The sequence below is a fragment of the Propithecus coquereli genome, unplaced genomic scaffold, assembly GCF_000956105.1.
Source record: "Propithecus coquereli isolate 6110/MARCELLA unplaced genomic scaffold, Pcoq_1.0 Scaffold66, whole genome shotgun sequence".
NCBI lineage: Eukaryota > Metazoa > Chordata > Mammalia > Primates > Indriidae > Propithecus > Propithecus coquereli.
Window position 1 is genome coordinate 7,705,647 of NW_012152618.1, and position 12,516 is coordinate 7,718,162.

General features: G+C 41.6%; 1 protein-coding gene across 2 annotated transcripts in view; it reads left to right on the plus strand.

The window, feature by feature from the left end:
• Positions 1–6,332, plus strand: part of TTC13 (tetratricopeptide repeat domain 13) — a 73,236-nt gene extending 66,904 nt beyond the window's left edge. Inside the window, exons 19-21 of one of the 2 annotated variants that reach the window (XM_012660324.1) lie at positions 3,845–3,923; positions 4,074–4,153; positions 5,578–6,332. In XM_012660324.1, the coding sequence (XP_012515778.1) occupies positions 3,845–3,923; positions 4,074–4,153; positions 5,578–5,692 (274 nt within the window). In that variant the 3' untranslated portion in view covers positions 5,693–6,332. The remainder of the gene's footprint in view (positions 1–3,844; positions 3,924–4,073; positions 4,154–5,577) is intronic. The other variant, XM_012660323.1, reaches the window with a different exon arrangement.
• Positions 6,333–12,516: the final 6,184 nt, after the last annotated feature.

A 12,516-nucleotide genomic window follows, 5' to 3' on the forward strand; every position in this document is an offset into this window, starting at 1 on the left:
CAAAAATACAAAAGATCAGCAAAACAAAAGGTTGGATATTTGAAAAGATAAACAAAATTGATGCACCTTTAGCCAGACTGAGAAAAAAGAACACCCAAATAAATAAAATCAGAGATGAAAAAAGAGACATTACAACTGATACTGCAGAAATCCAAAGGATCATTACAGACTGCTATGAGCAACTCTATGACAATAAATTGAAAAACCTAGAGGAAATGGATAAATTCCTAGACACATACAACCTACCAAGATTGAACCAGGAAGAAACCCAAAACCTGAATAAGCCAATAACAAGTAATGAGATAGAAATTATAATAAAATGTCTCCCATCAAAGAAAAGTCTAGGACCCAATGGCTTCACTGCTGAATTCTACCAAGCATTCAAAGAAGAACTAATACCAATCCTACTTAAATTCCGAAAAATCGAGGAGGAGGAGATACTCCCACACTCATTCTATGAGGCCTGTATCGCCCTGATGCCAAAAGCAGACAAAGGCACAACAAAAAAAGAAAACTACAAGCCAATCTCTCTGATGAATGTAGATGCAAAAATCCTCAAAATACTAGCAACATGAATTCAACAACATATTAAAAAGATTATTCATCATGGTCAAATGAGATTCATCCCAGGGATACAAGCATGATTGAACATAAGCAAATCAATCAGTGTGATGCATCTTTATATCAACAGAAAAAAGGACAAAACCATATGACAGTTTCAATTGATGCTGAAAAAACATTTGCTAAAATTTTTGTCTCTTCATGACAAAAACTTTCAAAAAAATGGGTATAGAAGGAACTTACCTCAACATGATAAAAGCCATATATGACAGACCCACAGTTAGTATCATACTGAACGGGGAAAAACTGAAAGCCTTTCCTCTAAGATCTGGAACAAGACAAGGATGCCCACTCTCACCACTGTTATTCAACATAGTACCGGAAATTCTAGCTGGAGCAAACAGAGAAGAGAAGAAAGTAAAGGGCATCCAAGTTGGAAAGGAAGAAGTCAAGTTATCCTTATTTGCAGACAATATGATCTTATATTTAGAGAAACCTAAAGACTCTGCAAAAAAACCTATTAGAACTGATAAACAAATTCAGTAAAATTGCAGGATACAAAAATCAGTAGCATTTCTATATGCCAACAGTAAACAATCTGAAAAAGAAACCAAGAAAGTAATCCCATTTACAATAGCTACAAATTAAGTAGGATACCTAGGAATAAACTTACCCAATGAAGTGAATGATCTCTGCAATGAAAACTATAAAACATTGATGAAAGAAATTGAAGAGGATACAAACATTGGAAAGATACTGCATGCTCATGAATTGGAAGAATTAGTATTGTTAAAATGTCCATATTACCTAAAGCAATCAATCTACAGATTCAATGAATCCCCATGAAAATATCAATGACATTCTTCAAAGAAATAGAAAAAATAATCCTCAAATCTTTATGGAACCACAAAAGACCCACAATAGCCAAAGGCATCCTGAGTAAAAAGAAGAAAACTGGATGAATCATATTACCTGACTTCAAATTATGCTACAGAGCTATAGTAACCAAAAAAGCACGGTGTTGTCATAAAAACAGACATGTATTAATAGATGAACAGAATAAAGAACCCAGAAATAAATCTGTACATCTATATGTACAGATCTGTACATCTGTATATCTTTGACAAAGGTGCCAAGAACACACAGTGGGGAAAGGACAGTCCTTCACTAAATGGTGCTGGGAAAACTGGATATCCATATGCAGAAGAATGAAACTAGACCCTTATCTCTCACCATATATAAAAATCAAATAGAAATGGTTTAAAGACCTAAATCCAAGACCTGAAATTATGAAACTACTTAAAGAAAACATTTGGGGAAATACTTCAAGACATTGGTCTGGGCAAGGACTAAGAGTAATACCCCAAAACAGTGGCAACCAAAGCAAAATTGGACAAATGGGATCACATCAAGCTAAAGAGCTTCTGGGCAGCAAAGGAAACAATCAACAAAGGGAAGAGACAGCCTACAGAATGGCAGAAAATATTTGCAAACCACCCATCTGACAAGGGACTAATAACTAGACTATAAGGAGCTCCAACAACTCAATAGGAAAAAAATAAAATAATCCGATTAAAAATGGGCAAAGGATCTGAATAGATATTTCTCAAAAGAAGGCATAAAAATGGCCAACGGATATATGAAAAAATACTCAACATCATTATTGCAGAGAAATGCAATTCAAATCTACAACGAGATATCATCTCACCCCAATTAAAATGGCTTTTATCAAAAAGGCAATAAATGCTGGCAAGGAAGTGGCAAAAGAGCAACCCTTGTACACTGTTGGTAGGAATGTAAATTAGTGCAACCACTATGGAGAATATTGTGGAGGTTCCTCAAAAAACTGCAAATAGAACTACCATATGACCCAGCAATCCCACTGCTAGGTATACATCTGAAGGAGAGGAATTAAGTATATCAAAATGATATCTACACTCCCATGTTTATTACAGCACTATTCACAATAGTCAAGAATCAACCTAAGTGTCCATCAATGGATGAATGGACAAAGAAGTTGTAGTACAAACACACAATGGAATATTATATAGCCACAAAGAAGAGTAAAATCCTGCTATTTGCAACAACATGGGTAGAACTGGAGAACATTATGCTAAGTGAAATAAGCCAGGCACAGAAAGACAAATCTGTCATGTTCCAACTCATATGTGGGAGCTAAATATTAAAAACAAGAGATCAGGCCGGGCACGGTGGCTCACGCCTGTAATCCTAGCACTCCGGGAGGCCGAGGCGGGTGGATTGTTTGAGCTCGGGAGTTCGAAACCAGCCTGAACAAGAGCGAGACCCCGTCTCTACTAAAAATAGAAAGAAATTAATCGGACAACTAAAAATATATAGAAAAAATTAGCTGGGCATGGTGGCGCATGCCTGTAGTCCCAGCTACTCAGGAGGCTAAGGCAGAAGGATCGCTTGAGCCCAGGAGTGTGAGGTTGCTGTGAGCTAGGCTGACGCCACGGCACTCTAGCCTGGGCAACACGGTGAGACTCTGTCTCAAAAAAGAAAAAAAAAAAAACAAGAGATCACATGGGGACAGAAAGTAGAATGATGGTTACCAGAGGTTGGGAAGGGTTATCGAGGAGCAGAGGATAAAGTGGGGTTGGTTAATGGGTGCAAAAATATAGTTAGATAGAATGAACAATATTTGATAGCACAACAAAGTGACTATAATCGACAGTAAGTTAGGGTATGCTTTAAAATAACTAAAAGAGTAGAATTGGAATGTTCCTAACACAAAGAAATGATAAATACCTGAAGTGATAGATACCCCAATTACTTTGATTTGTTTAATTCACGTTGTATGCCTGTGTCAAAACATCACATGTACCCTATTAAGATATACGACTGTACCCATAATAATTATGTACCCATAATATTATGTACCCATAATAATTAAAAATAAAATTTTTTTTAAAAAGCTAAGCCTTATGAGGTTGTTAAAAATATAAATGGGCACATTTTTAAATATATTATTTTACAAGAATAGGAAAAAATAAGTACAAAAGGAACTCCTAATAAAAGGAAACACCTTTTTGTTCCTCAGAGAAGGAATGTTCTTGGTGACATTTACCCTTAAGTTAATAAATTAGTAAATATTTTTAAGACAAGTAGAGATATTCTCACGTTTAATGAAACATTTAATATTTTATTCCAAAGAATTCTTAAGTAAAATTTTATCTTTTATGATGGAAAATCCATGGTGAGATTTAACATGATAACTGTTTATGGACCACGACAAATTGACAATTGTTCTTTATTTAAATAGTGTCATCGCTTACTCCGTCATCGTGGGGGCACTGATGGCAAGTGGAAAAGAAGTAGCAGGAAAAATTCCCAAAGGGAAGGTACGTTGGAGCTGGAAGGGGGAAATGCTTGGTCGTGTGTTAAATCCCAATCTGTGCATTTTTATTTTAAGGTATGTGAGTTAAACAGATCTCAGACTGTAACTTTCTGCTCTGTATTTAGTGACATTCCTAAATTTCTTTCTTTTTCAGTTAGTTGACTTTGAAGCCATGACAGCCCCTGGCTCAGAGGCCTTTAGCAAAATAGCCAAAAGCTGGATGAACTTGAAAAGGTAACTGGTTGATGGGGGCTGACAAAGGGACATTTCAACTAGGGCAGGGAAGCGGCTTCCTGTTCCTTTGGAGCTCTGTGAAAACTGGAATTGTTATACTGGTTTTTATAAGTTAATATTTGCTACAACAAATTCAGTCCACCTGTTCAAGGTTAAAAGGTTTTGCTGTTGCATATAAGACCCTTTAAGGGTGAGTGTATGGATAAAAATGAACGATGAATAAAAAATAAGGAAAATAGTGAAAGTAATGTTACAAGTGTCTTATTGTTATAATCAGGCATTTGTTTACCCTTTATTCCCAACTCTTAGGCTTGGTATTCAAGAGTGAACTTGAACCTGTAGGCAGAACCCATTTTACCTTACTCCAGGTGGTAGCTCTTAGCCTGCTTAATTGCATTTTATTACACTCCAGTTTTGAGAAGCTGGCACTATATTGTAATTTAAGCAGGGAATATGTGTGAACCAGTGAATACCAGCCAGGAGTTATCCCTGACGGTTATTGTTTGCGAAGAGTCCAGCAGCCACGATCTCTTAGTAAAATTAAACTCCCAGATGCTTTAATAGTTAATAAAGAATAAGCAAGTCTCACTATGTGACCTTGCTTAGTCTTGCCCCTTCTCTTTGTTTTCTATATCCCAACTACCCCCAGTTTTGCCTTTCACCTTTATTTGACATAGGAGCCACTCGAGTCATTGCTGGGTAATTTGTACTCTTGTTTAAAATGGATAAGAGTACACTATCGTCCACTGTTGCTCAGTTTGTAAGGATTCCCTTAGCTCTGTGATGAAAACTTCTCAATAGTTACACCAAGTCCCGGTACATTCTTGTTTTGGTTTTATTGGTTTGCGTGTGTCAGTAATATGACCACGTGGCCAAAGAGCTTGCTGCCATTCCGTACATAATTGTACAGTGTGAATCGTTCAACAATTCTTTAAGGAAAGAATAACAGCGCTACCTTATGTTGTGCAGCTAATGTTTCACAGCGTACTTTGTCATACCTCATCTCGTCCAGTTAGAAACACTGTTGTTACAAGTAAGGGAAGCAGGGCCTCCAGAAATAGCCAAAGCTAACAAAAGGAGCGAAGCTGGCCCTGAAGCCTGTGCCTTCTGACTCCAAGTCCAGCAGGTAGCACAGCAGGACCTGTGGCATGTGACGGTGTGTAAATCAGAGTTTAATTTTCCTTTTCCAAGTTTTGGTTGAATTCCTAGCAGCTCATAACATGAGCCTAGTGATACCCCAGTCCTTCACTGGAGAGGGCTCTGGTCTGTTCACAGCTCCTCCCTGCTTTTCTGATAGCGTCTGATGTGATATACATAGGGGTGAATATAGTAATAGAAACATGAATATAATAATATAACATAAGCTTTGCCCCTTTTTTTGTAAAATCGTGTTAATTTTCATACCCCTTCTTTGTGTTTTTCAGTATTTCACCTTCTTATAAGACGCTGCCATCAGTATCAGAGACGTTTCCAACACTAAGGTCAATGATTGAGGTGCTAAACACGGACTCCTCTCCACGTTGTCTTAAGAAACTCTAGTTCCGCTGTGGTATTTATACAAGTAAAGGGCCGGACCTCTTGCTTCTTAAGTTATTTTTTAAAACATGGAATTATAAAGAAATTAGGTCCTTTATTACTTTTGATACTGACTTTTGATAGGAATTGAATACTTGAAATCATTTTCTTTACCTTTCTGAACCATAACAAAAATCATGAAAGAGAGTTTTTGGGGGAAAAAAGCTACTTGACTGGATGGAAAAGTATATGTATTAGCCAGTGGCCTGTTGCTTTCCACTTGAAAAGTTATACAACTCCTTCCTTACAGCAGAAAAAAAGTTTTCTTAAACAACCAAAAATTAATAATGAAGATGAACAAAACCAACAACCAAACAGGAGTGTTTTCATTCCTTTATTTTTCAAAGACTTTCTTTTTAGATACATTGTAATAGGGTATTTTTTTGACTCACGTAATCTCCCTGTGTGGGTTCTCCATTTTATTTGAACTACGGAGGATTCATGGGCCATCAGTATGTGTCACACAGCCAAGAACGCTTGTTCTGAACGATACAAACAGTATTCACCAATGTCCCAAACACTGAATTATCAAACCATTTTTTTTCTTTGTTGGAAAAAAATAAACTGGGGTGATTTCTGTAAATCACCAGTTTTTGGCACTGGATTATGTATGTTTTTATTGTGTGGGCTAGTTTCACTTTCAGGTACAAGAACATTCAGAAAATTACTCATTTTTTTCCAGACAGGGTAAGTGACAATAAGTAAAACGGGTTGATTAAACTGTTGCCATTTCCAAGTCACTTTCATTTTTATTCTTTGATTTTTGTTAAAGAGTCAAAAACAAACTATTCACTACTTTCTGTTATGTAGTTTTTTTCTCGAAATTTTATGTAAGAGTAGCATAACCATGTCTCATATTTAGGAGACTGTGCTCACGGTGATTTCCTAGTGCCGTTAGCAGAGTTATCTGTGAGTCTTGGTGGGAAGTGTCCTTGGTAGGAAGTTTCCTTCCAACAGCCGTGGGCTTGCCCGATGGCCAGGTGCTATTCTGGTGCCGACATGTCCTTCAAAATAGCCACAAGGATGGGCCTCGTGTTCTCATCTCATCTGGACCACCGAAGGAGAAGGGGAGAATGATGTAAATCATTAGGCACATCGCATTTTATAAACAGATTTCATATCCACAGATCAGTTTTCTCCTGAGACTTATGCTGCACTCAAAAAAGATGAGCGTCTTTACTTCTGTTTTACAGGTAAGGGAGTTGAGCTTTGGGAGGTTAATGACTCTCCAAGCTCACCCTGCTGTTGAAGCGGTGATGTGGGGATTCCTAACCGGTCCTCTCTGACCCCAGGGCCTGCCCTGCCCCACTGGCGTCTTGGGGAACCAAGGTTTCAATTCTCTGGCTCTTCTCGGGATTCAGAACCCTTAACACTGGACCATGCAAAATCTTCATATGTCAATCAGGTTCCTTTAAGTTTCTTTGCATTCTTAACTTCATCCTGTTTTGACTAAAACTGGTCCACGCTTTATATATATGACAAATAAGGGAAGTAGGGCTTAGAGAAATCGCTAACGCTAATAGTGAGCGATGGACCCGAAGCCCGTCTTCTGATTCCGAGTCCCGCGTGCACCACCGCAGCACAGATGGTGCGTAGGCCTGTGTAAGGCAGAGTTCAGTTTCCTTCCCAGAGCTCTGGTTGAACTTCCAGGCACAGAGGAGCTGCATTCAGATACACCCTGCAGGATTGCAAAGCAAGATGAGAATTGCAGAGATTAAAGAAAGTGCAAATGAATAGGTTTTTAAAATTTTCTCTCTTTTTTGTTTATCATCTTAAAATCAAAATCCTTCCATTTTATCAGGGACTTTCCTTTATCACCAACTCTTTATGATTTTAAATTGTGAGATACTTGTTTCTCAATTAGGGAAATGGCCCAAATAAATTAGTTGACTTTTCTAAGATGTGACAGAGTGTGTCTAAACCTCATGTCTTAGTCATTTTGGGTTACTTAACAAAATGCCATACACTGGGTGGCTTAAAAAAGAGACGTTTATTTCTCACAGTTCTGGAGGCTAGAAGTTCAAGATCAGGGTATCGACAGATTCGATGTATGGTGAGGGCCCGTTCCTCATAGACGGCGGCTTCTAGCTGCATCTTCACATGGTGAGAGACAGAGGGGGCCCTGCCTGGTGTCTCCCTCTTCTTATAAGGACACTAACCCGATCATGGGGGCTCCACCTTCATGACCTCATCTAACCCTAAATGCCTCCTACCAGCCCCACCTCCAGATATTACACCGTCACACTGGGAGTTAGGGCTTCAACATATGGATTGGGGGTGGGGACACATAGTCAGTTGATAGCACCCAGAATTAGAAATTGAAACTTAGTTTATCAGCTCAAACTTACTATGTTGTAATTTTTATTTTAATAGTCAAATGTTTCCTCACGTAAATAATATAATTGTAACATTGCTGGGAATACTGGGAAACAATATGCTAAAGTCCATGATTGAAAGATGTTCTGGGAAAACCTTCCGTCTTCTGCCCTAGGTCCCTAAATAGTAGGGCCAAGTTGAGCATGGTCTGAACAAAACGTTACAAGCAGTTTTGTCTGGTGGCCGAGAAGGTGCCACCTTCTACCACTCCGGTTCCCATTTTTGAGGGTTCTTATCTTTATCTCAGAAAGGCCATGGGAATATGGAATGCATTTTTGCATGATGATATTTAAGATTCTTTCATCACATCTTCTGTAAAATTGAGAAATTGCACCTAAACATCAGCCAGAGAGCCATCATACAGGTTGTCCTCTGTGTAAAGCTATTTTTTTAACATAAATCTCTTTCTTACAAATTAGAATTAGGTTTGCTTTTATATGAAAGCTTTTGATCATTCTGAGGAAACGAGACTTGTTTTACGGTGCTTGGTTTCCATCTGGTTGGCTACCCTCATCCTGCTGGCTTCCGGCGTGAGAATCAGGATCCCCAGCACGTCTGATGCCCTTAACCTGCTCTGCCTCCTGCTCTGTGTGAAGACCTGGAAACAGAGCGTGTCTGAGGTGCGCTCCTGCCCAGGCCAGTGGCAGCGGGACAGGCTGTGTTCCCGCCGCTTTGTGAGTTGGGCTAATGGTTTATATGCGCTTTGGTTCTCCTACGCTACAGCAATTACCGTTAGGAATCCCGCATCTGCTCCTGGCTGTCGATCCCTTTCCCCGTGAAGAATTTGAAATGTGTGTTAGAGGGGATGGCGGGTTAGTCCAGGGATGTCGTCAAGGTCCACTCTCCCTCGTGGCCCTACACTGACCTTTACCAAGCCTGCTCTTCTCTCCTGCAGATCACCACACCCATCTCTCCGCTTGGCCACATCTCCCAGTCCGCTGTAATTTCTCTTGGGCCACTTCCACAGTCTCCTGACTCTTCTTCCTGCTGCTGCCCTGTCTACACCCCACCACTTCTCCCTGCCCCAAATGACACTCAGTCTCCTGCTGTAGCCCACTGATGTGGCCTCTCTGTTTCTCCTACCTCACTTACCACCCACACTCTCCTTTGTGCCATCAACTCACCAAGCCTTTCTTTCCTTGAGGACCTTATGGTTAACTTGGCACTGTCCAGTAGAACTTTCTTTCATGATCTGGAATGTTCTGTTTCTGCGCTGTCCCATATGGTAGCCAGTGGCCTCATGCGGCTACTGAGCACTTGAAATGGAGCTAGTGCCACTGAGGAGTTTTCAGTTTAGTTTTAATTAATTTAAATTCAAATAGCTTCCTATAGCTAGTGATTATTATGCTGGACCACACAGCCTACAGAGTTCCTCCTTACCACAGAAATAATCCCAAATGATGTTCTCCTGTGGTAATTTATTATCATATGGATTTGATATTATAGACTTGCCTTAGTAGCTAAGGTCTTACTATGCTCTGTTATTATTCACAACACTTCTGACACCAAGTGTGTGGAATTTTGTCCCTACACCAACCAATTCTCCAACTCTCCAGACACCTACAATTCAATTCTGACACTGGCTTCCTGGAGTTGGCACAGACCCCACAGGTTAAGGGCTCAGTCCCGCCACACTGCCCCCTCTCCGATCACAAGTCTGGGCCTCCTGTACTGACAGACTGGCTATAAATCCGGGTCCCCACAACCCCCTCCTCAGGTTCGATAATTTGCAAGAATGGCCACAGAACTCAGGGAAACACTGTACTTAACTATAATATTACCAGTATGTATGTCATAAAGGGCACATGTGAACAGGGCAAGGTGCGGGGGTGGCATGGAGCACCTATGCCCGCTCCAGGTGCTCTGACCTCCCAGCACCTCCATGTGCTCACCACCCCAAAAGCTCTCCAAACTCCTTCATTTAGGGTTTTTATGGAGGTCCTGTTACACACACACGGTTGATTAAATCACTGGCCGTTGGTGATCAACTCGATTCCCAGCCAGTCTTTCCTCCCCGGAGGCTGGGGGTGGAGGCTGACATTTCCGACCCTCTAAGCTCTGGCCACCAGCCTCCATCCTTCCAGTGTCACCCCATCGCATAAATCCAGGTATGGTCGAAAGTGCTTGTTGTGAAGAACAACAGACGATCTTCTCACTCCAGAGACTCTGGCAATTCCAACGGTTTTAGGAGCTCTGTGCCAGGAACTGGAGGGCAGAGAGCAGAAGTATATTTCTCCTTGTCCCACAATATCACAGTTCTGTTGATAAAATTGCTCCTATGAATCAAGATGTTAAAACTTTCGAAAAACTAACTTAAGCCATCTAGATCAAAATTTGACACTACACTAGAAATTTTAGTGTGGAATCTCTTTGGTGTAGAAAGTATGTAAGGGATAAGAAACCGACCTCCCCCAACTCTGCCATCATTACCCTCTGATAATTTGTAAGCCAGGGAGTAAGATTTGCAGGCATCAGAGGAGAGATGAGCAAAACCACCTACAGAAACACAGTATGTCCCAGGCCAGCAGGATTTGACTATGTTCAGATGTCTGTGATGGAGCTTGAATTCCTTGCCCCAGATCTGTTGCTGCCCCCACTCTTCCCTGCATCGGGCATGGCACCCTCTCCACTCAGCAGCTTCAGCCAGAAACCCAGGTGGCCTTCTGAGTCTGCACTGGCCCTTCCCCAGTTTCCAAATGATCACCACTCAGTTCACCTCTAAGAATATCCCAGATCTGTTCATGTCCAGCCATCGCTACTGTTAGCTCCAAGCCCAAGCTACTTAAATTTCAACTCATTAAAATTAAAATTAAATGCTTGTTTCTAGGTCTCCCAGCAGCCTTTCAAGTGCTTGGTAGCCACATTGGACAGCAGATACAGAATAGTCCCAGCATCAAAGAACATTCCATCAGACAGCACTGCTACCCTCAAAACAGAAAGAGCCCCTCCCACACTGCTGCATTGGACGGTAATTAGTGTGGTAGTCCCTGTGATCTTAAGCAAGGGTTTTGAGGGGTTTAGAGTAAAAACCAGTGTTCATGGCAGCACATGGAGGCAAACGAGAAAGAGAAAAAGAAAAATCTCCAGCACTTGCTTGAAAAGTTTCCTTCTGTTCTGCTCCGAGGGGCCTGGGGTTAGGTCTGGGATCTGCGTCTTCACCAGTACCTCAGGTGACTCACATAGGTGGTCCAGGATCCATGCCTGAGAAACATCAAACTAAGATGTCATGAAAATCTACCCTGCTGCACCGGTGATTTTTCCCCCAACTCGCATCATGAAACCAAGCATGTCCTTGAGTAATATTCAGTTGTGATTAGAGCTATGGTAGTCCCTTTTTTCTTCAAACTATGTTCCCATAAATCTAAAATCCCTTTTTTTTTTTTTTTTTTTGAGACAGAGTCTCGCTTTTGTTGCCCGGGCTAGAGTGAGTGTCATGGCATCAGCCTGGCTCACAGCAACCTCAAACTCCTGGGCTCAAGCAATCCTTCTGCCTCAGCCTCCCGAGTAGCTGGGACTACAGGCATGCGCCACCATGCCCGGCTAATTGTTTCTATATATTTTTAGTTGTCCGATTAATTTCTTTCTATTTTTAGTAGAGACGGGGTCTCGCTCTTGCTCAGGCTGGTTTCGAACTCCTGAGCTCAAACAATCCGCCCGCCTCGGCCTCCCAGAGTGCTAGGATTACAGGCGTGAGCCACCGCGCCCGGCCCTAAAATCCCTTTATTTCTACATGTTGTAAACAAATTTTACCAGTTACAGTAGTTTACAAAAAGTTGGGTGTACAAATAAATATGTAATGAGTCTCTGTAACTGCTTGAATATATAGAGAGACTCCAGTGTCTTCTACTGGCAGTAGAGAATTTAACCTGTGCCTTTGCAAGGTGACTGAGACGTGTCCAAATTTAAACTGCCTTGTTCAAGCTCCCAGCTAAGTTCTCTTTGCCTTCTGGGGACAGTCTGATGTCCTGAGCCAGGCATCTTGGCTGCCTGCAGGCCTTGGTCTTGATGTCCCCACGCTGAGGTTTAGCTCCTGCTCCCTGTCTAGGGCAGCAGCCTCTGTTGTGCTGTGTCTGCTGGTGATGGGTGACCACTGCCTGCCCAGGACCACTGGCCAACAGAGCACAAACACGGCCTCTTCTGCCTCCTCTGTCCCATCTGCTGACCTCTCAACCTCCAGAGCCCTTAGCCCACCAGGCACCGTGCAGAGTGTGCAGAACTCGGTGAAACTGCTTCTGGTCATTGCCGAGGCGCCCCTGCGGCCCCTGCTGCTCTGTTCTCAGACGCCACGCCAGCGTGGGCTCTTCACAAGGCCTGCTGCCATCTTCCTTGTGGGTGGGGGACAGCTACAGCCTGATGCTTCCCTCTCCAGGGACTGGGGCCCTTTCGGAGCTAATGTGTTTTAAGCACTTACC